At 47.7% G+C, this 25,786-nt stretch overlaps 7 protein-coding genes across 8 annotated transcripts; 3 read left to right on the forward strand and 4 right to left on the reverse strand.

The window, feature by feature from the left end:
- Positions 1 to 4,704: 4,704 nt before the first annotated feature.
- J3458_008679 (uncharacterized protein) lies at positions 4,705 to 6,683 on the reverse strand. Its single transcript, XM_066119329.1, has 6 exons — positions 6,328 to 6,683; positions 5,969 to 6,267; positions 5,651 to 5,893; positions 5,445 to 5,590; positions 4,834 to 5,391; positions 4,705 to 4,775 (listed from the first exon to the last, which is right to left on the reverse strand). Exons 1-5 carry the CDS (start codon positions 6,555 to 6,557, stop codon positions 5,068 to 5,070), a joined length of 1,242 nt encoding a protein of 413 aa, XP_065975120.1. The 5' UTR covers positions 6,558 to 6,683; the 3' UTR covers positions 4,705 to 4,775; positions 4,834 to 5,067.
- A 395-nt stretch (positions 6,684 to 7,078) lies between these two features.
- J3458_008680 (uncharacterized protein) lies at positions 7,079 to 11,685 on the reverse strand. Of its 2 annotated transcripts, XM_007815945.2 has the most exons (6): positions 11,145 to 11,685; positions 9,555 to 11,088; positions 9,389 to 9,481; positions 8,915 to 9,316; positions 7,798 to 8,848; positions 7,079 to 7,744 (listed from the first exon to the last, which is right to left on the reverse strand). In XM_007815945.2, the coding sequence occupies exons 2-6, from the start codon at positions 9,566 to 9,568 to the stop codon at positions 7,385 to 7,387; spliced, it is 1,920 nt and encodes a 639-aa protein (XP_007814136.1). In that variant the 5' UTR covers positions 9,569 to 11,088; positions 11,145 to 11,685; the 3' UTR covers positions 7,079 to 7,384. The 2 variants fall into 2 exon arrangements, with proteins under 2 accessions (XP_007814136.1, XP_065975121.1); XM_066119330.1 differs by lacking the exon at positions 11,145 to 11,685 and having other exon boundaries at positions 8,915 to 9,481; positions 9,555 to 9,686.
- A 3,193-nt stretch (positions 11,686 to 14,878) lies between these two features.
- On the forward strand, positions 14,879 to 16,243 carry J3458_008681 (uncharacterized protein; the record flags this gene model as incomplete). The annotated part of the gene is made up of 1 exon (XM_007815946.1): positions 14,879 to 16,243. The coding sequence occupies one exon, from the start codon at positions 14,879 to 14,881 to the stop codon at positions 16,241 to 16,243; it is 1,365 nt and encodes a 454-aa protein (XP_007814137.1).
- A 732-nt stretch (positions 16,244 to 16,975) lies between these two features.
- On the forward strand, positions 16,976 to 17,278 carry J3458_008682 (uncharacterized protein; the record flags this gene model as incomplete). The annotated part of the gene is made up of 1 exon (XM_066119331.1): positions 16,976 to 17,278. The coding sequence occupies one exon, from the start codon at positions 16,976 to 16,978 to the stop codon at positions 17,276 to 17,278; it is 303 nt and encodes a 100-aa protein (XP_065975122.1).
- Positions 17,279 to 18,828: 1,550 nt separating this feature from the next.
- On the forward strand, positions 18,829 to 19,093 carry J3458_008683 (uncharacterized protein; the record flags this gene model as incomplete). Its single annotated transcript, XM_066119332.1, has 2 exons — positions 18,829 to 18,842; positions 18,913 to 19,093. 2 exons carry the CDS (start codon positions 18,829 to 18,831, stop codon positions 19,091 to 19,093), a joined length of 195 nt encoding a protein of 64 aa, XP_065975123.1.
- Positions 19,094 to 20,559: 1,466 nt separating this feature from the next.
- On the reverse strand, positions 20,560 to 21,017 carry J3458_008684 (uncharacterized protein; the record flags this gene model as incomplete). The annotated part of the gene is made up of 2 exons (XM_007815949.1): positions 20,560 to 20,840; positions 20,933 to 21,017. 2 exons carry the CDS (start codon positions 21,015 to 21,017, stop codon positions 20,560 to 20,562), a joined length of 366 nt encoding a protein of 121 aa, XP_007814140.1.
- A 74-nt stretch (positions 21,018 to 21,091) lies between these two features.
- MSB2_1 (multicopy suppressor of a budding defect) lies at positions 21,092 to 25,574 on the reverse strand. Its single transcript, XM_066119333.1, has 3 exons — positions 25,171 to 25,574; positions 24,936 to 24,988; positions 21,092 to 24,868 (listed from the first exon to the last, which is right to left on the reverse strand). Exon 3 carries the CDS (start codon positions 24,787 to 24,789, stop codon positions 22,255 to 22,257), a length of 2,535 nt encoding a protein of 844 aa, XP_065975124.1. The 5' UTR covers positions 24,790 to 24,868; positions 24,936 to 24,988; positions 25,171 to 25,574; the 3' UTR covers positions 21,092 to 22,254.
- Positions 25,575 to 25,786: the final 212 nt, after the last annotated feature.

Consider the following 25,786-nt stretch of genomic DNA (forward strand, 5'->3'; position numbering starts at 1 on the left):
TTTATATGTAAGTATATACCCTAAAAAGTGTATAGTATTCTAGTAGAACTAGTATTTTAAGGCTTTAATTAAGAGTTTATTATTCTATAAAGTTTATAATACCTTATATATATATCGTTTATATTCCTTAAGGGTATTTAAGTAAATAAGAATATTATTAAGGTATATAACTATAAATACTTCTAGTTATTTTTATAAGATTATATTAATTATTCTTTAAAAGGTTACTAATACGTTAGTAAGCTTAAAAGGTATTACTAAATATTCGTAGTATTCTCTATTAGTTTAAAATACTATTATCCACTTATAGCCTTCTTTTATTCGTATAAGGTTATAAGCTCCTTTTAAGTCAAGTATAATAAACTATTTAGCTTTTTTAACTTTATCTCTAATTTCCGTTATAAGCGGTAATAGGTATTAATTCTTAATTATAATCTTATTTAAGTGTTAGTAATTAATATATAATTATAGTTTCCCGTTCTTCTTTAATACCTATAAAATTAGGTATTCTATTAGGGACTCTAATAGTTATATATATCCCTTTTATAGTATATCCTTTAAATACTTCTTAAGCGCCTTATCTTACTTAAGGTTCTAAGAATAAATTTTATTAAACGTTAATTTAATATTAAGCTAAAGTTTAATCTTATAATTCTAGCGTAAATACTTTAATAGTCCTATTTCTAGCTCTTTATTAAATAGCTTACTATACTTTAAGTATTTCTTAGGAATCTCCGTTATCTTAGCTTTAAGCTCTCTAGTAATTACGTATATTCCTAGAGGCCTATTATAGTTTAAATAAGGTGCCCTTTATAGGCCGCTCTTTACTTTATAATCGTATTCTAGTAAATTCTATTAAAGTTAATTAGTTCTTTAATTAACTCGTAGATTACTCGCTTATAACTAGGGTATCCCTAATATAATATTATATTTTAAGATTACTATAATATCTAGTATAACTTAGTGTTTTATACCTTATATATTAACTAAAAGCTACGTAACTTTTATATTAATTACTTCTTAGCTATACTTTACCGTAGTTCCTTTTATAATTATAAGTTAATAGGGCTTATCTTTAAGTGTTTAAGGTAATTATAATCTATTAATAAGATTTAATAAGATAAAATTTCCTTATACTTTACTATTAATTATTACCTAGATCTTTCGTTCTATTATAGTTATATTAATTATAAGGTGTGTTATACTATTAATATTTATAGTATATAAAGACCTATTAGATCTCCGTTAAGAAATTAGTTTTAATTATAATAATAGCTATTATTTCCTAATTTATTAATTCTATTCTTATATTATTCTTTAACGCGTTATTCTAGGCGCTATTATTAGTAATTATCCTCTAACGTATTATTAGAGCTTTCTTAGTAATCGCTTAATCTACTATTTATATTAATTAAACTTAAGCTAAGCGAGTTACTCATAGTTATATAGTTCCCTTTCTTCTTATATTATAAGGTTATAGCTTAGGTAGTATATACGTTATTCTTAATATAGTATAACTTCCCGTTTAATATCTTTAAATTAATTTATTATAATTTTAATTATATTATAAGGGTTATTCTTCTTCCCTTTTATTCTTATAGAAACTATTTGCTACCTTACTTACTATTAAGGTGCGTGTAGTAATTATTATTATAATAAAAGGTTTAATTAAGAAGTTTATATTTAATTTTAGGTTTATCTTTCTTAATTAAATAATTCTCTTCTTCTTAGATTTATTCTAGTAAAGGTTCACTTTTTAATAAGGGTATTTAGTATTCCTAAAAGTTATTAGGTACTAGTTAGGTTTTAAATTCCTAATCTTTATCTAAACTAATATTATTTATTAACGTAAGGCTTTCTTTATTACTTATTATACTAAGATTTCGCGTAGGTAAGTCTTCTTAGTTTATAGTATAAAGCTTCTTACCTTTAGGAATTAGCTTTTATAGCTTTTTTAGGGCTTTATATTTATTTATAAAGTGTCTAATCTTACTATAATTATAATAAGTCTTCCCCCTTTTCTTATTTATAACGTTAAGTTTTATAGGTCTAGCGTGGTACCTATATACTATTAATATTTAACGTAGCTTACTACTATTAGATTTATTAAACCTAGCATATAATTTAAATTTCCTATAACTTTTTTCATAACGTTACTTATATAAACGGTTATTTACCTTAATAATTATTTTAATAAAGTCGTTAAATAACTTAGAATAATCTTCTTAATAAATGTTATTCTTTACTTCTTCTTTAAGTCCTTAATAAAAAACTTCTATTTTAGGTTTAATATTCCAATTAAGTTTTACTATAATACGTTTAAACTCCTTAACGTAATAAGCTATAAATTTAGTTTACTTAAGTTAAGTAAGTTATTATATAGCTTCTTTATACTTATTAGGGTTTTTAAATATAATAAGAAGTTATTCTTTAAAGGTTTTATAATTAAAGAAGATATAAATAACTTTTACTTTAACTTTAACGCTATACTTAAGATATACGTAAAGGGTTAGCTCCTATTATTCTATTACTTTTTTAGTTAAGAGGTTACTAATATAAAGAATCTATAACTTAAGTATTATATAGATTTTTTTATTAACTTATAGGTAAGCTTAGGCTTATATAAGAAAGTTTCTTATATTACCCTTATAACTATTATATAATTTAAGCTTAAGGAATTTTAGTATATTATTATTATTAATAAAGAATATAAGTGTAAGATTTTAAACTACTATAAGTTTCTCTTCTTATACCTTAAGTTTTTTATAGAGATTATTCTATTAGTTAAAAAGCTATTAATTCTACTTTTTAAGCTTAGTAATCTTATTATAAAGGTACTTTATTATCTCCTTAGAGTTAATAGTCTTTCCGCTTAAAGTAAATATCTTAAAAGTTATTATTACTTAAAGTTTTAAGGTAACTTATTAAATAGGATTAATTAAAATGTAATAATAGCTTAAATTTTAAGGCATAATAGGTTTATTTCTTAAAAAGTAAGTTAGGTTAAATACTATAAAGTAGCTTTTAAGTAGTATTATAATAAGGCTATTAAGAGTATAACTCTTAATAATAAAACTATTACTTAGATTAATTAATAGAGAACTAGACTATTTAGCTATAAAAGATACCTTCTTCTTAAGTACCCGTTTACTTCTCTATTATAAATTTAAATCAATTAGCTTAACTATTAATTCTTTTAACTTCTTAGTTAACTAGCTTAACCTTTAATCCTATTAAGTCTTGTCCTAGATTATTAACTTAACACTTTAAGTCTTTAATCGCCTTTTAGGTCACATAGCTAGTCACGTGCCCTTACCTTCCTCTCGTGCCTACGGGTCGTGCCTGTCCTAGCCGGTGCGGTCCCGTCCCGTCTCTCGTGCAGTGTCGTTCGTAACATTACTCTCTTTAGAAAGCTTAGCCTTTTTTAAGGGAGGTTTACTCTACGAAGACTCGTTTACGCGCGGTCGCTTTTAATTCTGTGGCCTCGCTATAAGCGGCCTATCGTTATAGCTTAAGAGAATGAAGGAGGGAAATGTTTAAAGGGGAGGCGGGAGGTCACAGTGCAAGGTCAGAATATGCTATTGGCCGTGTTTAAGCCGGAGGGAGCAGGTCCCAGGATGCAGTCGCACATGCATTGTTTGGCGATGCAACGCGTGGTGACAATATACATCCCTAATGGCGTGTGAGTGGTCCCCTTATGCCGGGGCTTATAGCACAAGCAGGACAGCTGTCCCGTTAGGCTGACCAACAAAGAATACTGTATTCGGCGAGAAGAGAGGCAACATAACCATGACCCTAGGCTTTAAACCCCGGGAAAAGCGGTTGCATTGATGCTTCTGCAGTGGCCACCTCCAATACTAAGGCTGAGATTGGCTGCCTTTTTTCCAGTGTCCACCGTCTTCGAAGTAGGGTTTCGTTGAGGTAACTTACCGAACGGTACGGAGGCATCCTGTCCATTTATCAGCGAACCAGGTGTAAGTGTTACTGGGCCGAATCAGTGACTTCACCCCTCTGTTCCACGCCGTGGCGAAGGCCCGAAGAACTTTTACGTGGTTGTCTAGATCTGCGCATAGCTCGTCTACATCTCGTTGTTTGTCAAGAAGAAACAGCAGCAAGAGTGGTGCGCCATCGTAGTCGGTTGTGTCGACGTGACCTTGACAAGACATGATGTTGCAGTTGAGATGCTGGTCGGATACAGCCCACAATAAAAAACAAAGATAAAACAAGGAAAAAGGTTACTAAGGTTGACGGAGGATTGAGATATATTCTTCGCTCCAACTGAAAACTGTGTGTGTCTGTTTATCTGGCCATGGTGGTGTCTGAATCTCATGTCTTATATAGCTCTCTGGGATTCGATAGAGCCCTACGCAAATGCATGTACGACAACCATGTTGGCTCAGAATAAGATGATTTCGTTACCCGTCGACAACTAAGTGGGTCGTTGTGTGGATCAAGTGGGAGAAGAAGCGCCCCTCCACATCCACAGACGTAAGCGCTTGCCTCGAGTTTCATCTGTTACTGCATGTATCAAGTATTGCACCGCAAGATGATGTTGTCAAATTTGTGGGTTGGTAAGCCCAAATATGCTTAAGCGCCGGCCACGTCTTGTTACACACCTAGGCCGTCTACATGTCGAAAACATGGCAGCGATGAACAATGAGGAACAAAAATTGTCCGTTGCAACCGCCGGGTCCCTGCTCATGGTTGCCAGCATTCAATGGCCCGGCCAACAGCAACTTGACCGTCTGCCGCCTACTGGTAGGCATGCCTGGGCTCTTACCGGCAAATCAGTGGCTGTAATAGCATGGCTACTGATACATATGGGTGCGGTACCTTTTTGTTATTGGTAACTGTGGTTTACTTCAATCCAACAAGGCCGCATTGCATGCGAGCGGCTGCTGGTAACGGCCTAGAAAAAGGTTCAATGTTGTTTAGGCGCCAGCACTTGGCGACACCATTTGTAGCCAAAGCCTTCTCAGTCGTGTCGTCGCAGTCCCTGAATAACCACTCTCACAGCCAAGTACGGTGATCCTGAATGTCTTAGTCTGGCCCCTGCGTTACGTTACTTCAAGACAAATAAGGATGGTCAAGGAGTCGAGCTATCTGACTTCTTCTCGAAGGCTCCGTCCTGACCATCTTCCGTATGAAGTCGACAAAGACCACACCATCAGCATTACTTTTGGGTCTGCGACCCTCCCAGATCTCATCCGTATCAAGTACCGGTAACATTGGCACTCTCCAATCCTTTGTACTCTCGCAGAACTTCTCCAAGTTCCAATACTCGGACCAGTCCTCCAATGGCGCCCCACCTATCCGCAATCGTTGGTAAAGCTGATACCGAAGGTCGCCATATACCGACACAAGTTCGCCTTCGACTTTCATCTCGTATGCCTGTCAATCTGTTTACATATATGCACCATGCAGGCTTCAATCAAGTGACTTACTGTACACCCAATTGCCCATATGTCCGCTTCTACGCTCCAGACGGATCCGATCCTTCCGCCGGATAAGTCATGCATGTAGACCTCGGGCGGCCGAACTGTGGGAGGAGCAGCGCCTGGTAGTTTGTCAATTTTATCCGTCCAGCATGCTAATATACACTCGACTTGTTAGTAATTGAGCAGTAAATGGGAATGGGTCAACGGCTTGCCTCTTCCAAAATCGAAAACCTTTAAACAGACCTCCTCGCTTGAGGGAAGGCACTTTTTATCCAGTACAAAAGATCCCAAGGGGACCGTTTCGGCAATATAGCTCGGTACTGAATCTCTTGGAAACGATGCATCACGCGGCACCACTGGGATCAGGGGAGGATCTGCAAAGTAGTCTGCAATAGCCCCTTCATCAAACTGCTGTAACCGTGGTATTGCGATACCAAAGTTGGCATAATGAGGATCTAAAAACCACGCCCGTTGTTAGCCGTAAAAAGCAATTTGCTATTACAATTTCGTCGTTGGATTTTTAGCCCTACCGCCATGTACCACCCCCTCCCCATGCAGAAAATCAAACGCCCTCAGTAATTGTTTGGTCACTTGCGGAGGCGAGTAGTTCTGTAGGACAGACACGCTATGTAGGGGAAGTACAACTTCCGTTACTAGACACTCGTGAAACCCATTCGGGCCACGGATTGTAAAGACATCATGGATCTCAATAATGTTAGTATAACCGGGCTTTCCCAGCCCGTTGCGGTGGATTTGGCGGAGAATTGTCACTTCATTGCTCTGAACGGCATGGTCAGATCCGCGACAGACTTTCACAGCAACATATCTTCTGCAACATCATTTTCTCTTAGCAAACATGCTATGGTATCAATGCCGAAGCTAAACTTACTCCTCATCGAGATCACGTGCTAGCCAGACCGTTGAGAATCCTCCATACCCAAGCTTCTGTGCTATTCGGTATCTTGGCTTTTTTGCCTCATCGTTCACACAAGTACCGGGCTTCGGGAGGACGTCGCCGAGAATGACAGGATGGAGCCCGCATGGCCTGTAATTTGCGAGGTTCTCGCACCCTACGCCGTCCCCATTATAAAAGAAGAGCTCCTGCTCGGTAGTGGGCATAGTAACAGAGAGATGATCAACTTTGTCAATGATGTGGGCATGGGCCTAAAGGGTGAGTCGATGGATTATTCACGTGCTTCTTTCACGGGGAGCGGCATCGGCTGCCAGGAACACGGGCACCAAAAGGTTTGCTCAATTTTGAGGCGGAGAAGTTGCGAATGACACCTGAATTCAAGGCCAACGGGCTGTCCGGGGCTTCGTATTTTTCCGACCCGTCATCACTCGCACGGGACATATTGTGCTCGACTTCGTACCGTTGGCTCATCGTAAATTGCCGAACCACTCTAAGAAAAGGACATAGAGCCGTGGATAAAACATGTATATCTATCACTACAACTACCATCATAATATGGCACAGTATGTAACAGCATTCTACCAGCCTGATGCCGCTTGGATCTACTATTGCCAATCTGCCAGCACAGGAGATCCGACAACTGTAATACATTAGAATGTTGCACGGACGTGTCAACCTGGGCGCGTTCGGCGCAAAGGTTTATCGAAAAAAAGATGAGATTCGATGGCAACAATTCCAGGAAAATGTCTGGCCTTTTCGTATTCATAAGTCCTAGGATAAATGATACTATGGAACCGAGTCTTGAGCATATATAAACAAACAAGCCGTTTCAGACAAAGCCTCCTCGCATTCAATATTCAACATTAGGAACCTCGCAGGTAAAATGTCATGACGTCTTAACAAATCGAAACCATGCCATGTCAACTTTGTCAGACCGGGAGTGGGGGTATCAGAGCTCAAGAACTCGACAATCGGGCATAAAATCTGGCCTGACAACTCGGCATCGCACACACACACACACCTACAACCGACGTCAATGGTGGCGCTCATCGTCAGAGCTAGGTACCATGGCCTGATTAGCAAACGAATCCTTTCCAGCAGTCGTGGCAACCTTCTCAAAATGATACAGGGGCTCCTTGGTGGCATTGCGCCGGAAGAGGATATATCTCTTGAACCACCAGGGCAAGGCGACGGTAAGCTGGTACTTGGCGAATTTGCCAGTGGGAACGGCAAACACCCAGTCCAGCTCCTCGAGCGTACGTTGCATGGTCTCAGGCACCCAGAAGAAAATCATGATAAATGCAAGCACGTTGAAACCTGCGTACAACGAGAATGCACCAATCGTCTGAAGGCGGTTGAGAATAAAGGGAAACGTGATTCCTAATACAGAGGCCTACACAAAGTTAGCGGTGCAACTCTATTCATGCCAAGGGGACTTCCACATACCCAGAAAAGGCAGGTGGCAACGGCAAAACCCATACCGGTCTCACGATGAGACAGAGGGTAAACTTCAGCACTGTATGTGAATGGAACAGGACCTTCACCGGGGGAGTAGAAAGCGCCGAATAGGAAGACGAACAAGCACACCAGTCCAGTGCGAGCTTCCGCCATGGATCCTTCAGCGTCAATAAGGGTGCAAAGACCAGCAGCTAGGAGAGTCCAGAACATTTGGGGGAATGTAAAGAGAAGCAAACTGCGGCGACCGAATGTATCAATGGTAAAAAAGGCAGGGAAAGCAAATAGCCAGTTGACCAAACCGAAGCCAAAAGATCCAATCATGGCCTTGAACTGCGGGTTAGGGTCGTTGTGGAAGGCCTGCTCAAAAATAGAGGTGGAATAAAAGGCGACGATGTTGATTCCACACATTTGTTGAGCAATCATGACGGTAAATGCGGCCAAGTTGGCCCTGCGGACACGAGGGACGGTAAAAAGCTGGGTGAAACGAGTGACATAGGTGGTGTTGCCGATGACCTCCTTCTCAATCTCGAGCTGGGCGCTGATATAGTAGATATCACGAGCGACCTGAATAGGGTTTCGGCGGAGCTTGGACATGGACTCCCAGGCTTCCTGAAATCGACCCTTCTTCATGTACCACCTGGGAGATTCTGGGCAAAGATAAATCAGGGCCATAAGAGGCACGGCGGGAAGAAAGGGAGCACCGAGCATGAGACGCCAGTTCAAAGGACCTGCGACCTTGTAGACGGCCAGGTTGACAGCGGTTCCCAACATGATGCCAAAAGCGGTCCACATTTGCCAAGACATGACCAAAGCACCTCTAATGGAAGCGGGAGAATTTTCGGCGGCGTAGATGGGAACCGTGGATGCTTTTGCGCCCATTCCAATTCCCATGAGAATACGGCACGCTAGCTGTTGCTCCCATGTATGGCACAGAGCAGATCCAATGACGGGCCAGATACAGAAGTTGGCGGAGAAGAAAATAGTGCCTCTTCGTCCAAACCAGTTGTTCAATGGGTCAGACAACCAGCAGCCAATGAGGCTAGATAATTCGTTAGCCAACGAGTCGCATGTGTCAAATAGAGCTTCAGTTGGCATGACTACTTACGCAGAGCCAATATATGGGCCGGCATTAATCAAGCCCACGATGATTGTGTCTCGATCACTGGTCCCCCCAATGCCGTAGTACTTGGGAAAGAAAATGGTTGCGCCATTACTACCTGTCTGATCCCATCCCTGGACAGCAGCACCAATGGAGCAAGTGAAGATGGTTAGGAAGAGTCTCATGGGCATACGCCACTTGTGAGTGACTTCATCACCGAGGATCTCGAGCTCTTCGGAAGAGAGCTTCTCAGGACCATCGATATTGTGAACGTTGGCAGCATCCTGGGCAACCAATGCACCTTTTTTCAAAAGCGCAACGTGCTCTTGTAGGCCTTTTCTTTGCGCAAAATCCTCCACATCCTGCATCAGCTGAGATCGAGGAATGCCCTGCAATGGATTGCGGATTCTTAAATGCGATATTTGGTCAGCCCATCGTGCAATTCTGTGTGCGGTGGTTGCCAGAGTGCTGTTCATTTACCTAGCTTCAAGGTTTTGTTGCATGTCCACTTGCTCAGTGTGGGTGGTACCCTTCTCCTCAAGGTGTTCATTGCGAGCAGCCTTCGAATCTTGGCTAACGACGTGTTAGTGTCTCACACCGAGACAATGAATTAGGAGCTCTGGCTCCCAGCGGGTCTTGAACTGACTATATGTTCGACATGGCGATTGAATGTGCTTCTGCCTGCCGACCTTGAGTGACGCTTTGTCTCCAAAGTTTCCGGATCTTGCAAAGCTCAGTCCGACTACAGCCTCCACACAGTGACGACTTTCAATGCTGGGCCGTTTTCTCCGTTTCTCAAACCCGGAGGCAATGAAGAGGAGATTGGTTAAAGTAGGACCAAGGCAATTGGACGTCGAAGGAACTCAAGGCGGGAGGCGATGGCTATTTGAGTTCTTTGGAATAAGAGCTGTCAAACCTCTGTCCTGTCGTTTGGTCCGGAAACTGAATGGGGCCAAATTATTTTACATTAAGTTGGACAATAACTAACGGTGAAAGGTGAAGACAGATCCTTGGCCTGGGCCCACCCATTCATCGCTTGTGGGCACAAGGAGCTGGACACGACCATCACAACTGGAGGGAGCTGAGGCCCAAGAGTGTCCCAGATGATTGTTAGCTAGATAGACCCTGACATACAATGTAGGATTGTAAACCCGGGGGGGTATTGAAGTCCGGGGCCGTTTGGCTTTCTCCCCACATCCCCGCACCCCGGACCATTCCTCCAAAACGTGACTGTGGATAGTAAGTAAGTGAATTGGAGGTAACAGACCCAAAGCAGGAGAAAATGACCGATAGGAGGACCGTGGTGGCGCATACAGACGCCACCTGACGTCTGTCTGCAGCCAACTCCCGCCAGTTCACACTTTCAAGGGAGATGCATTGGCCAAGGCCCCTGGTTGTCCGTTAAATTAACCCTTATTCCGGTTCATGTCGTCCTCCCCGATGAGAACCTGGCGTTGAAGATATCCGACGCGATCCAGCTTAAGGTGGTGGAACATGCAACGAGTTTCTCTCTCTGAATTAAGAGAACCATCGTGATCCCGGACAAAAGTAGTAGGGTCGATAGTCACTGTCCTCGTAAAAAGTAAGTCACATTGTTCATGGGGCGACTTCACACCCATGGCCAGGTTCGGCCACACCGCACTCTGTTTGCACACAACACACCCCGTCACCATGTCTCAGGCGGTTCTGCACAATCGGTTGCAATTTGCAGGAGCACGGGCAGACAAGGCTGGCAACCCAATAATCTTCAGAACGAAAGCCTTGACAGGGAGGGGCATCAAGGCGCCGTTGCCGGCTTGCGCGCCTCGCAGAATCACACCGCCCTGCGAAAAATCTAGAATGCGTCCGTGCTCTTGACTCCGAAAATGCCAAGCAATTGGTTCTTGTCACGATGATTGCTCTGACTGCGAGCGGCGGCGCCACTGTCGTCTGGACAAGGGCTTGATTCTCCTGCCCAAAATGGAGCCCGGATGCAGCCAGGCAACAGAATTGTCTCACTGATGAGTGGACGCTTTTGTATAACGATGCACCGCCAGATGGGGCTATTCGGCCTCATGTTGTTTTGTATTCTGTGTCACGAATGATAGCGGCGGGCCTGCGGTTGCTTGTTGCGCCCATAGCGTGAGTGATGCTCTTGGGCCTTGGCAAAAGAGGGCAGCGGTTTGCAACACGGCTCGCTGCTTCAATCTGCTTAGGTCACTTTCCTTTTGCTCTTTCCAGGATCCCCTTGACTCACCTTCTTCACCTTCTCAACCACCACAATAGAGATGTGTGCAACTGGACAAAGTTCGAAGGGTAAATTTCTTCTTCGATGCCGAATGTGCAGCGGATGATTCACGGAGATGGAGGCATGGCGCCAGCCTCTTGGAGCTCAAGATCCCTCGAACCGGCTAAGAACCGTCCCTAGCTCCTCCCTTCCGACGTCGTCCAACGACCATGCAGCGATCTTGCGCCCCAATTTTTATTCTGTTGCCTGATCGCCAGGCGCGAGTTAATAGCCACCAGATTAACTCAGCCAGTGAGACGACCCTGCCAGCGTGAGAATCCGGTGGAACAAGCGGCAGCAGTAGCGCCTCTCGGCGATGGCACGGCCGTTTTCGACCAGGGTGGGGTTCATCCAAAAGGCGGCTGAGAGGCTTGGGAAGAATTCGACCTCAAGGCGGATTGGATATTCTGTTGTGCCACAGAGTTGCCGAAGCCAGGCGAGCCGTCATCCTACAGAAGCAAAAATAAATCTTTGTCGTGATACTCTCTGATTCTTCTCGCACCATCTAGGGGACACAGCTGGCGTAAGAGGAGTGAACATGTTTGAGAAAGACGCCAGCCGTAGAAATCGACATGTGAAGTTTTTTGTGGACAATTGAAGGTCAATGGTCATCGATGAGCCAGTGCCGCTTCCGGGTCGCCACGTGACGGTCAGACTGGCCATGGTCGTTTGTTTTGACCGGATATAGATAAGACAGAACACAGCGGTTGACTTCAGCCACGGACTCGCGGCCAGCGAGACATGGACACGCAATAGTGTCTTGCGTCTCGAATACTGCATAAACATCAGCAGCATTGCACTGGCGACGGTGGCAGGAGAGCTGAGGGCGAAATCTGCTCCAAACGTTTCAGACGGACGCCAGTCCACGTTGTGATTTGCTACATTTTACACGATACAAGGTCAGTCTCCCCATCTGCTCCTCCCGGTTCATGTCGACTGTTGCAGATCCGGGGTTTGGTAAGGTTCAGGACAGTTGAGACAGACAGACATGCCTTTGTCCAGTTAGACACCTAACTCTTGTTTTGAGAGATCTCTAGGATCAACTGGTCGCGTTGCCACGGTCCAAGTGCCACACCACCATGACGAAACAAACTCAATTGGAGCCGCCATTTACTTTCACTGCCATCGAATTGACAAGCTTCTCCGGTCCTCGAGCCTGAGCTGAGGGGAGCACCGCATTGCAAGACAAAAATTGTCTTGCCTCGTTGTCTGCTTCCCCGCGCTAGCTGTTCAGACAACTGCATTCATCTTCTCCTGCTGCATTCGGGGGTGTATTACCGGTCACCTGCCAGCGGTCAGCATCATACAAATCAAGCCCAGAAATATCCCAGGCCATACTAACTAAGGTTGTGGTGGCCATGAATGGAATCAGCCGCGTCTCTGCATGGATCCGCAGGCTGTCTGTCTAACAACAATTTGTTATGACAACGGCATTATACTTCATCTCTCCAGGGGATTGACAGGAATGCGCCGTTCCGCTCTCTCCATCAATCGATGTGTCACCAAGAAAAACAATGGGTAGGCGCATACGTTGTGCCCGTATCTCGATCCAAAACCGGCAACAGGACAGCGTTCAATCGCCATATTTTCCCAAGCCATAAATTAGTTTTGGCGTGCCCGAGACGCCACGTCATCCATCGTCGATAAATGCATATCGTCTAAAAAATCCCCGTGGCTTGCCCGCCCTCGGCTTGCAACTCTGTCCAAGAGACTATTCGAGCCACACATTTGGCCAAAGCTTCGGGACGGTCAGCGCCTTCTCATCCAGCCTGATCCATGGTTACCCTTGTTGACTATGGGGCAGGCAATGTCCCCTGAGAAACATCTTGAGCCGTCGTCCCCAATGGAGCTTTCGACAACGAACCGGCTGGCAGAAAATACTGGTGCCTAGCGAGATTACGCTGATGCCTACGACTATGGGCTCATTGCGTGGTTTTATGACACAAAATTCTGCAGCAAGTAGGCATGAAGCCAATTTTCTGCAGCAGACTATGTGAGTACTAATGTACAGCAACACGGAGGGAGTTGGATCACGATAGCAAACATGCCACAATTCTGACCAGTGCATGAGGCTGAGGGAAATTTCCCTGTTTTCCCAACATATCGTATCATGTGAAGACACGCTGGGGTAATCACGGATATCACGATTCAAGATTGCAACGTTAGGGACTGGGCTGGACCAACAAGCATGGCATTCGGATATGATATTGTGTGTAATGCGTCTGCCCAGGTGAGCGAATACCATCCCAGAGGGTTGGCTCATGCAAATAAAGGCCCCTTTTTTCTGACGTGTTGCAGATGAGTTGTTCTTGCTGCGTAATTGCTGTGCTTGTATGATAGCAATACAATACAGCACATGCAGACGGGAATGTACGGAATTGCGCGTCTGGTCCCGTTAGCTCGAAGCCTTCGCATCCCGAAACTGTTCTCTAAGATTCCATCCAACTTCGAAAATACCTTCTTGGGGAGTTTCGTACTAGTCTATCTATTCATCATCAATCTAGGCGTTGTGGCATTTCACAAAGCCCATGGAGTTGTGTTGACTTTGCTGACTTGCAACTTGGAGTATACTTGAGTGCAAGGACTCTTTGACGATACCTCGCGATCCAACCGTCCTTGGTAGCCGTCGTATGATTCGTAACAGCCCTGCTTCTCCATCATTCAGTGCTATATGGAATACCGTCACCGTCATATATATATCGCAATGCAGTCTTATTCAGTAGGAGGCCTCCACTTTTAGCAGATTCGTTCAACATCTAGGAAGCCTGCGTGATACTTGGGCAAGCGCTGTTATTATTGCCGACTATACCAAATTACCTGGGACTGTCAGTGAGATTTTTTTTAGATTGCGTTCCAAGTAGGTGTCTATCGAGGATTGAAGCCAACAGGCCATTTTTGCAGATCAATGCAACTACCAGGATTGCAGAACACTGCAATGAAGGTATCGATAATCCGAGTAATGGCAGCATCTCGGGAATCCTTTCATGGCTCTATGCGGAGAAGAGAACCTGGGACATCACACTGGAAGCGAGCAGCACGAAATGGCCATGCGTTTACGAGTGTAAATAGATACATGGAAGTAATTCTTCCCTTTAGACGTTCCCCCCGCAAAAGTTGCTCCCAAACTAAAATAGGTTCAACTGTGTGGAGATCATTACCATCACACGTAAGTAGGGCACTTTAGCATCAGATTATACAAATGTCTGTGGTATATGCTCCGTACAAAGCATTAATTGACCTGCAAAAGGAGAGAATTGTGTGCGCTCCTGATAAGATGGCCACTCGGCTCCACACACCGCTGCGCGTATTATCTAATGCCCGCCCGTTGTGGGGTAGATACCCAACACATCCCGTGGAATATGTGACCTCGCACGCTGTGAACCCTTAGGCATGCCGTCATTGGTAGCCTCATCTCGCCGCCTGTTCTCGTTTTCGTGGGAGCTCAGGATGGCACCGTGTCCAGTTGTCCGCAGGGACAGCTAGCTCAAACGCTCGTTCGTTCTTACGAAAACTCTCCCGCCGACTCGCCCAATCCCGCAACGGACATGCCGAAGTGGTAGACGTAAGGACCACGGATAATTCCAGCCCCTCATAGAGGAACACCACTCTCCTACTCAACAGAGAGCCGGTACTTGATTGTCTTGACCTTCGTCATCCTTTTACTTGTCACTACGGAAAGAAAAGGGTGTTTCTCATCAGCAGCCATGGGAGACGCATGCCAGTTCAGAAAAGTTGTCCTCTCAAGGACAAGGTCAGAAGACGACTTGGCAATCGTCACACGGGTGCTGAATGCCTCCAAAGGCTCGGATTACTTTGCATACGAGCGCGAAAACAAGTGGCATCTCGGCATTGGCAGTCGAGCTTCGCTTTTCGTCGACGCCACAGGGACTTCAGTGACGACAATTACAAATGAATCCATTTCCAACCCCGTTATAGAGAGCATTGCTACCATCGCAAGGGATTTCGTTGCCAGATATTCGTCGAATGCAAGCCGAGTATTTGGTCAGGTGGGCTTCAACTACGCCGCATTCACACGCGGATTGGCCTTTACGCCGGGAAATTGGCCGCTCCTTAGTCTCATGGTTCCCAGCGTGGAAGTCACTGTTTCGACCGACTGTGTCACCATCTCTGGAGACGATGCTGAGCGAATCGAAAACGTGGTGAAGCTCATTGCGGGGGGACCGGGTACGCCGCAGGCACAGAGGCAGATCGAGGTTGATCTCGACTCTGCTAGAGACGAGTACATTGACCGTGTTGGGCAGGGAATCTCCGAGATCAAGGCCGGCAAGTACAAAAAGGTCATTCTGTCCCGCGCCATCGATCTCGGCGAGGAGGTCGACATGGTTGGAACCCTCCTCAAGGGCCGGCGGCGCAACACCCCCAAGCGCAGCTTCTCGGTCAACCACGGCGGGTTCCAAGCCACTGGGTTCAGCCCCGAGCTCGTCATGGCACTGCAAAACGGCAAAGTCGTCACCGAGCCGCTGGCCGGCACCCGGGCGCACGCGGGCTCCGCCGCTGAACTCAAGGAGCTTAAGAGGGACCTCGAGAGCGACGCCAAGGAAATTGTCGAGCATGTCCTCTCCGTCAAGGAAGCGGTAGAGGAAGTCGGCCGCTTCAGCACCGGGGGTTCGACCGTGGTGGAAGACTTTATGACGACACGTGTGCGCGGGAATGTGCAACACCTGGGCTCACGGGTCGCGGGACGTTTGGAACAGGGCAAAGACGGCTGGGACGCGTTCAATGTGCTCTTCCCGTCCATCACGGCTTCGGGCATTCCCAAGCAGGACTCTCTTGACGCCATTGAGCGGCTGGAAACCCGGCCCAGGGAGCTGTACTCGGGGGCCGTCTTGATGATTGAGGAAACGGGCTTATTTGAGGCGAGCTTGGTCTTGCGGACGGTGTTTCAGAGTGGCGATCGGCGATGGGTGCAGGCCGGCGCGGGTGTGATTGACATGTCGACGCCGGAAAGGGAACTTTTGGAGACGTGCGAGAAACTCTCGACGATCGCGCCGTTTGTGGTTGCGGCCGAGACTGCAACACCCGAGGGTCATTGCAATGGAAAAGAGTGAGCGAGCATTGCTAGTTTTACTCGTACACTGCCCCTTTTCCAGGTTGGATTTTACAGACTCAGATGTCACGTTTGGATGGTTTTCTATGTACTTACTTGTCTTGGCGAATTGCAGAGGAAAGACGCGATACGTGGTCATTTATTGCATCCAGAATAGAATGTTTGTCGTGTTGATGACCTCGGAGTAGAGAATAAATCTCCCCAGGAGACATTGGCCCCAATGGCCCAAGGACTGCGGGACAGAGTGACTGGAAGGCGCACAAGCGGGCGGGGGCAGACATGCACCGACCAACTTTGGCGTGCTGCCAAGTGCACACACCTGAAGGGTGGCGGTACATAAAATGATAGTAGGTCGCACTACTCATCCGCTAATAGCTCCACTTTAGTTCATATCCCATAGGCTAACCCTGACTCCTAACCCTAACCCTAACATTAACCATTAACCCTAACCGCTAAACTCCTGGGGGGGTAGTATCGGGTGAGAAGGGGCTAGTATCGGGTGAGCACCGTCCCTCACCTGAAGGTCACGTAATCCATCCAGCCCCGCCAACTTTGTAGACGGTTTCATTCAACGTTGAATTAATAATCAATCCCCTCAAAAAAAACGGACAGCATACTGTAACCCAAACCATCTTGGTGCCCGCTTGAGAAACCGTCGCGCTCCAGGAGGCTGAGGGAAAAAAACCGTCCTGCACCTCAATTCCAAAATAATCTGCAAAAATGCCGGCCACAGATGCTCTCCGTGAGTGAAGCATCCTCATGTTCCCAATTCCTTCCCCCCTCCACACGACAACAAGGACACCACATAGCTAATGTTGATGCTCAAGAGCCCCCGCTAACCAAGACGGAGCGTGAGATTTGCAAAGCATACGGCGGCTGGGGCAGTTTTATGCAGTCCATGGGCCTCAAGCCGTGGGAGTCCGATGACGCGGAAGAGGGCAAGGCTATCATAGCCGCCTTTGCCAGCGACAAAGAAGAGGAGGATAAAACTGCCAACAAAACAAGCAATGCCAACAGCGGCGCTGGACGCGGATAAGAGGGGAATCGGGATATACGGAGTGGCAGGAATCGCGCGACAAGGAAATATTGTACTTGGTGCCGCAGTTTTTTTGTCCATCAAGTTTGTCTCGGTTGGCATTCTGCAAGTACAATGGGCAGAGCTAAGCTTTGTAGTGGTCACGCTTACTTACAGACTGTATGATATATGGAAACGCAGGGCATTTTAAAGCTTGTCAAACAAGTCATGACCCAACTTCAAATAAGCAAGGCCGTACCACATATCTCATGATCCAAGATCCAGGGCCTACTCGATGCTGACAATTAGCCACAACAGGTGCGAGAACTTCTTGAAAGAGCGAGGCTTGGTTTGAAACGGCCCTGTAACACCTAGCAGCACTAATAGTATCCAAGACAAGTACTTTAAGCCTCGCTCTTGCACTTGTAGCTCTGCCAGCTTATTCCAGGGCCTCGAACGGTAGTCCCGCCACCATGTCGCAGTCCATGCCCAGAACGACGACTTTCAAAGTGGCCAGCCATATCTGCGAGTACAAGGGTAGACGCAACTTTCCAATTCAGCAACATGGAGTTCTACAACGCATCGAGGCACCCCACCAACCGCGTGTCAGTCAGTTCAAAAGCTTCTTTATCAGCAGTATAGGCCAGCATATAGCCGCACTGAAGATGACAACTCCAACCAGCGACACGTATGCCATCGTGACAATCTGCATCAGGAAGCCTTAATGCTGTCGTTGTACAGCGCAGGGCTGGTTGTCCCTTGAATACACAAACCGTCTGACCAACGATGGTTGCGTCGCAAAATAGCACTTTCCAGACCCGGCAGATGCAATATCGTCCAGCCGATCGTTGCATCATTCTTCTTGTCGGCACAATCGGCATTTACCTCATTGATGCGACGAATCAACTGTTTGTCCCCTGCATGTTTCAACGACGAGCATCTGCAGGCAGCATCGTCATCTCCCAGGCCTTTCATACCTTCCCATTACAACGTTTGTGGCGAAGCCATCTCGACCTTTTCTCTCAAGTCCAAGACGAAAGTTCCTGGGAATCCTTGACAATGAGGCGGGTAAACGAGACTAGCTTGTATTCCGGTGGATTGCGTTAGCACAAGACCCTGAAAAGCAAGTTTCGGCAGATGTTGGAAATGCGGTTGGATCAGACAAGTTGTATAGCCTTTGTCATTTCCCACTCTCTGCGAAGCATGTCCGTTCAGATCCGGTTTGTGAAGAATGCCCGAACAGTAGCCGTATCCGGTACCCAAGTCTGGTAGCGAACTTTTATCCAACACCATGGTCAACTCCCTGCTTCTAGCGGGCCTTGCTGTCTTCGCTTCCACCACTCAATCGCATCCCCATATCCTTTCATCTGGCGTGACAGGCCTGGTAGGCCGCAAGGTTGAACATGAACCAGTTGCGCATGGCCGAGACTGGCAATCATGTTTCTGCTCACAAAGTGAAGACTGAAGTGCATGTCACGCAGAGTATCGTGTTGTCGACGATCACTACGTCGGTTCGGACGGCGTTGCCCACGTCTATTTCAAGCACACCTTGCACAGGATTGACAGTGATAATGGCCATCTCAATGTAAACGTATGTATCATTGGTAATCTCGTTCGGTTCCGCCAGTTTGGCCTCACTAACAAACAGGCAGCAGCTTCTTCAAGGCCAACAAGCCAAAGGACAGCCCTTTCACCAAGCACAGCTATTCAGACCCAGCTGCGGCCCTCGACGGGGTGGTCAGGAACATCGGGCTCCCCATCACCTCCATGGACGTCAAGGTTGAAGCCAGGGAGGGCAAGGAGCCTTCGTCCTTGCTTGCACCACCGACGCTGTAAGCCACCCCAAGACCAAGCTTGTCTACCTTTGCAAGAAGGACGGTGAACCGGCCCTCACATGGTTGAGTGACGGCCAGAGCAACACCACCAGTCGCGGCAACAATGCCATAGCCCAGGATAACCCTACAGGCGGCGATGACTATGGGAAACAACCACCGACCGAACAGGCCCAACGACGCTTTTGTGATCCTTACGACCCGTCACAGAGCGGCCCGACAGCTACAACAACGCATCCATCACACAGCTTTTCTTCACGGCCAACAAGTACCACGACCTGCTCTACGTGCTAGGCTTCGACGAAAAAACCAGGCAACTTCCAAAGCAATAATAACGGCAAGGGCGGGCAAGGCAACGATGCCGTAGTCCTATTCTCGCAAGACGGTTCCGGCACGAACAACGCCGACTTTGCAACACTTCCAGACGGCGAGTCCGGAGTTCATGAGAATGTGCCTATGGGACGTCGTCCAGCCCCAGCGAGACAGATAATTCGACGCCAACGTTGTTTTGCACGAGTACACCCACGGCCGTAAAGTAAACAATCCCCATGACTGCCTTCCCTCTCAACCTTTGTATCTAACAAAAGCAAGAGTATCTACTCGCCTGACCGGCGGACCCAGCAACTCCGGCTGTCTCAACGGCCTTGAATCCGGCGGCATAGGCGAGGGATGGCCCGAATTCATGCGCGGCCATCCCGGCTCAAGACGTCAGATAACAGAAACACCGACTACACCATCGGCTCCTAGGTCGGCAACGACAGTACCCGTCCGTACTCGACCAGCATGCCAACCAGCCCCATGACCTACGGCACCGTCAACCGGCAGAACAGTCGAAGCCATCGGAACCGTCTGGTGCACCGCCCTCTACGAAGTCATATGGAGCCTCATCGACAAGCACGGCATCACAGACGGCGACGGCTTTGCCAAAGACGGCCTGTATCTCGCCCATGAAGATCGTCACGGGGGGACCTGGCCCTGCAGCCCTGCAACCCAGACATGGTGTCTGCGCGCGACGCCATGGTCGACGCGGACAAGCCGATTTTACTCTCCCAGTGGTGTTTGCCAGCCTTGAGCCACCAGAGAATTGGGCTTGGTCGACCATCCAGAGTAGCATGGTGAAATCCGACCTCTGCCGAGATGGATTGTTCTACATGAACTGCAAGTTGTATCTAGTTTCCGATTTTCTGCGCAATATTTCAACATGGTATATATTGATAACCATGCTTCGCGTATTTCTTTTTTAAAAAAATGACCAAAAAGACCATGCATTATCAATCCGACATTGCTTTCTGCATCATTGGATGACGACTTTGCCCATGGCCAGAGTCAAGATTCAAACCCCGTGAACCCATCGCCAAAGCCAGGCAGACTCAACAATATGGCAAATCATAAAAATACCAAGTACAAAACAGCGGCTTCGTCTCAAGGGGCACACACAATTACACCCGTCCATCCCATCACGGCCTCTTTTCAAACCACGCCGTCAACCGCCGTGTCCTCCAGCCCAGCAGAAATCACACCACCCGCCATCTCAATCTCATGCTCAATACCCGGCTGCGCCTCCTCATACAACCGGTTCTTCTCCCCCGCGGAATTCATCCAAATCAGCCCGGGATGCCCCGGGTCGCGGACGCCGATGTGGCCCGAGATGCCCTCTGTAAATCCTACGCGCGCCCAGTTCCGAAACACGGCCGCCCTGTGCACGACAATGTGCTCCCGGTGCTCGTGGAACGAGGGCAACTTGGGAATCCCTGACGGGCAGTCAGCCAGCCTAGCACCCTCCCAATCACGTAAATTCAGAAGAGAGAGGGGAAAAGGAAGGAAGAAGAAAAGCTCGCCGTACCCTTGAGCTGGTTCGGTCCCCGGCAAAGACTACCAATCTCAAACTCCGTCTCGGCTTCTTCGTCTGTCCTCGTGTTCCTCATCATGATGCTCGTCTGAGCTAGACTCTCGGTAGTAGTGCCGGTAGTGGTAGGCGGCGCCACTTCAAACCATATTCGTCCTTGAAATTCAAATCATATGTCATGTGCCGGGCAGGATCAAAATAGATATTGCAAGCTCTCTCTGTTTATTCCCACACACTCTCTCTCGACCAGCATTCCTCGCGGCGGCCATGGTGTGAGTGGCGGCGGGAGGGCGCTGAACCTGTAGTGGTTGAATGAGAGACAAACACTGTACGTAACCGGTGGCTGGTGATGGGGTGAGCATGTACGACCTGCTACAAGCAGACAGTACGCGGCGATGTGACCGTGTGTGTACAGAGAGCGAGACCGAGTCGAGAATCGACCCTCATCTTTCTCATAGCCCCTGACGAGGAGCCATGGAGGTTGATAAAATGGCAGAACAAAGCAAGGTATAGCAGAAAAGGCACATATATTACATGTATGGAATCCAACAGGGTTCCTACGGGATCATAATTTGCCTCAAGTCAGGCTAGCGCCTGTAATAATGCCAGGTTGAGAAAAAAAGACTGTCTTTATTGTCTATGCAGGTCCAAACTCTTACAAGAAATCCCCGACAGGCACAAAGACACCAACTGTATACCAAGTCCTCAACTGACCCACGCATACAGCTGTTTTTTCACGTCTACCAGAAACGACGACCGTGTGCGCCGGACAACGCGATACACAGCAGTTGCTTCCTGTAGATCACTCTCCCTCATACTGCTATACTCCTCCCGAGATAGAAATATTAAGAAAAAAAAAAGAAACAAATCCAAGACTAGTTGTCGCAATATCGTAATAATAATAATAAAAATTGGGTCACCAGAATAAGAGCTCGAAGAATAAAACCGCCAAACAGGGCTCTAGATTCCACAAAAAGGTGTCCCAAGCACGCCGGCGAAGAATCGTGGGTTGTCGGGACAAACACAGGCCTGTCCGTCGCATGAATGATGGAGAACGTCAAAGACCCTGTGATGTGCAAACGAGTCACAGGCGTATGTATCAAGAACGTCCGTCGCGGAAACATTCATGATAATATTAGTTTCGTCACGCCCCTCAAAATTGGTATACATCAATAATCCAACATTAGACATGACCACACTGTAGCCCACATAACAATCCAAAAATGATTTCTACCGAGAGGGTATCGAAGTTGAAAAATGGCACCAAATGGCATAGATACGATGGTAATATCAACAAAATCGCGTGCGTATATATCCCATCAGTTCCAGCCCAGAGAGTTCTCAGTGGCGACAGGAGCGGAGATGTTGGCGGTGCGTCCAGAGTTACCACCACTGGCGTGTGAATCGCGACCTCCAGCGCCACCATAAGTTGAACCATCACGGCTCAAGAGAGCACCACCCATGAGAGCAGGGCTACCATTGCCATTGTACCTCATCTCAGGCGAACCTTGCCCGCTAGCGATGGAACTGGCTCGACGGTGGCCCTGTCGCTTGCGCTTGTAACGTCGAGCGACAATGAACATGGCAGCACCGTACAAGGCACTAAGACCTACAGCCGCAACAGCAATCCCGGCAGTGGTAGCCTTTTGTTTGGAAGTTTGATTGCCCTGGTTACCAGAGCCGAAGGCGTCATTGTTGTTGTTGTTGTTGTTGTTGCCGTTGCCGTTGCCATTGTTGCCGTTGTTGCCGGAGCCAGATCCCCCATTACCAGTTGAGGAACCATCATTGAGGTCACCAGTGGGAGAAATTGTGGAATCGATGTAGCTTGCATATTGAGCTAGAACTGGTTCGCGATTTTGGTAGATTAGTGAGGAGGGTGTTTTCAAGTTGACTTCTAGAGCTGGAAGCAGAGTCTTTGGGTAGTTCAGCTTGGCAATGGTCATGACCCAGCCTCTCGTGGCCAGAGTGTTGTAAGGAACCAGCTCCGTGACAGGCAGCTGTTCAGGGGGAATCCCGCTAGCATTAGAGAGAACCTGTGGCAAGTACCTGAAGATCTGAGAGGCGGCATTGGGATCATTAGCAACAAAGAGGTAGTGGAGAGCGAACTTGAAGCCAATATGAATAGGAACGCTCCCCTCGGGTGCAGGCACGTCTTTACCACCATCAGTATCTGGCTTAATGACTTTGGGTACCGTGGTGGGCAGAGGCTGCAATGAGGTTTCAGTCGGGTTCGATGTAGGCGTTGAGAACGAGAAAGTCGTGGGTTCGATAATAACAGTGGTCGGAAGCCAGTTGTCTGTGCTTGGAAATGTGGCAGTAGGTCGAATGCTTGTTACCTCCACTTCGCTGGTCGTCGATGGTACGACAGTAGTTGTGGAATCAGACTTTGTTGTAGGAACAACTGTACCGATATTGGAAGTCGTCGTCGGGCCCACAACCACGGTTGAGTTGCCATTCGGTACCGAAGTTGGCGTTATCGGCAGTGACGTAGCGGTGCCTGTAGGGAGCTCAGAAGTGGTTGCATTGGTAATAGGAACATCAGTCGCAGTGGGAGCATTAGAGACAGTTCCGGCGCTGGTCGAAGTGCTGTTGCCGATGGGAACGTCCGTTGTGGTTGCAGTTGGAAGGTTCGTGATAATGGAACCGGACGATGACGTGCTGGCGGTTACAGGGACCTCAGTCGAAGTCGCGTTGGGGAGCGATCCAGAGCCTGAGGTAGTCGTCGTTGAACTTGGAAGAGGAAGCAAGGAGGTCAAAGAAGGCAGAAGGCCTGTGGAGGGCTCTGTGGTCGGGGCAGCTTGCGTTGTAGAGTTCTGCGGGATAGGCTGCTCAGGAGAGCTCGTGCTTGTGCTCGACTTTGAAGTGCCAGTTGGCTCAGATGAGTTCGTGTTCGTGCTCGCGCTCGCACTCGCGCTCGTGCTTGAGCCAGGCAAAAGGCTGCTAAGCAGTGTACCGACAGGATCCAATATGCCACCGCTTGTGGTCGTCGGGGTCGTGTCCGACACGGTGTTGTTCCCAATAGGCGTATCAACAGAAGTAGACTTGGTGGCAGGCTCGCCCGTCTTTGTGGGCACGTCCACGGTAGTAGGCGTGGTAGGCTTGGTTTCCGGTACAGTGTTGTTGGTGACAGGTGGGTCGACAGTTGTCTTAGGTGGCTCGCCCGTTGGAATAGGCTCCTTCACAGTAGCGGGTGTAGAAGGGTTGGTTTCCGGTACGGTGTTGTTGGTGACAGGTGGGTCGACAGAGGTTGTCTTAGGTGGCTCGCCCGTTGGAATAGGCTCCTTCACAGTAGCGGGTGTAGAAGGGTTGGTTTCCGGTACGGTGTTGTTGCTAACAGGGGCTTCGACAGATGTCGTCTTCGGAGGCTCAACAGTCGTCTTAGGCTCGCTCGTGGACGACACAATCCCCGTGGGACCGATGACAATACCAGGCTCGGTCGAGGATCTTGCACGCGTGCTCGAACTTGTTTTAGACTCATTAATCTTTGAAGTAGGCAAGATGGTCTCCTTGGGCAAACCGGATCCGGATGACGGGCCGCCTGGGGTAACGGTGCTGTCAACAGCGACTGTGGTGCCAGGGGGTTTCTCTGTCGTGCTCGACTTTTGTGGTTGATCTGAACCAAGAATCTCGGAGACAAGGTCGCTCAACAAATCCCGCCTAGTCGAAGACGAAGACGTTGTCGTAGTCGTCGTGACATAAGGCGTGGATGACGAAGCCTTACTCGTGATGGTGGAGTTGTGATACTCTCGCTTAATCTCCCTTGGAAAGTAGATGCGTGGATGTTCTGGCTGGGCAGCGATGACAGAGGCAGCCATAGCAACGGCCGAGGCCAAGGCTAGAGATTTGGCGTACATGATTGCAACGTAGCGGCTTTAATCGATGGTTGCTTCGATCAACCGTGTTGGGACAAATTATTTACGTGGAGCAGAAGTGCTGACCCGAATGTGAGTGACGAGTTCCGTTAGGAGATTTGGTAGAGTCTGTTACACAAAACGCTTACTGTCAGGAACGGATAGAACGAATGTACTTGACAATGGTGTCAACGAGTGTAATCTAAGATTGTCGTCAGCTCTCGTCAGATAATTAACAGTAGGTCATGTCTTGTTTCGGCTCAGGCGTGTTGACATGGCTGGCGGTGGCCATCAATGAGGGCACGTCGTACAGCAGGCCAAGCCAAAGCAGCCATGACATGAAGCTAATTTGCATCAAAATTACGTTGTGCATGGCCCACTTACGTTTATTTTCGGTTGTAGGGATATGTATATAAATTTGGCGATGAAGCAATAACCATGGACAGTAGCGGGGAAATGAGCGACAAGACGATATTAAATTCGTTCAAACATTCAAAATAAGCGAGATCGTTAAATGTGTCCGTGACGGCGTTCGGCGTGAGGGCAAGGGCCTTGGGTGGTGTTGAAGACGACGATCAGTCCTCAACGTGCATTTGTCGCCCTTTGCCGTCCCAGAGACGAACGGATTCTCGTGGAGAGAGGAGGTAAAAGGATTGAACGCGCGGCGGGAGCGCAAGGTTGTCGGAGATCGCAAGGGGACGAAGACGACGTCGCCTGGGGGCGCGAGTGAGGGTTGGGAGGGCGAGGAGTGAGGTGATAAAGAAGGAGGGAAAGGAGGGCAGAAGAGAGTGGGTAGGAGGTGAAGCAAGCAATGGGCAACATTCAATGGAAGGAATGGAAACCGGGGCGGACGGGAAGAGGCGGCCAGGGGGGTGGGCGCTGTGGAATTGTGGACATGTCAAGGTGGAATTGAGACTTGGGACTTGTGAACTGGGACGACGAACCACAGCGAGGACCGATAAGGCCAGCCAGGAAGGCAAGGCAAGGGAGGGCAAGGCAA

Source organism: Metarhizium acridum (assembly GCF_019434415.1).
Source record: "Metarhizium acridum strain ARSEF 324 chromosome Unknown scaffold_141, whole genome shotgun sequence".
Lineage (NCBI taxonomy): Eukaryota > Fungi > Ascomycota > Sordariomycetes > Hypocreales > Clavicipitaceae > Metarhizium > Metarhizium acridum.

Coding starts and splice junctions, on each gene's coding strand:
- J3458_008680 (XM_007815945.2), bottom strand. Junction 9,317..9,388: donor CAACAAAACCTTGAAGCTAG/GTAAATGAACAG, acceptor ATCGCATTTAAG/AATCCGCAATCCATTGCAGG. Junction 8,849..8,914: donor GGCCCATATATTGGCTCTGC/GTAAGTAGTCAT, acceptor CGAATTATCTAG/CCTCATTGGCTGCTGGTTGT.
- J3458_008679 (XM_066119329.1), bottom strand. CDS start 6,557: ATGCCCACTACCGAGCAGGAGCTCTTCTTTTATAATGGGGACGGCGTA. Junction 6,268..6,327: donor GCACGTGATCTCGATGAGGA/GTAAGTTTAGCT, acceptor ATGATGTTGCAG/AAGATATGTTGCTGTGAAAG. Junction 5,392..5,444: donor TATGGGCAATTGGGTGTACA/GTAAGTCACTTG, acceptor ACAGATTGACAG/GCATACGAGATGAAAGTCGA.
- MSB2_1 (XM_066119333.1), bottom strand. CDS start 24,789: ATGTACGCCAAATCTCTAGCCTTGGCCTCGGCCGTTGCTATGGCTGCC.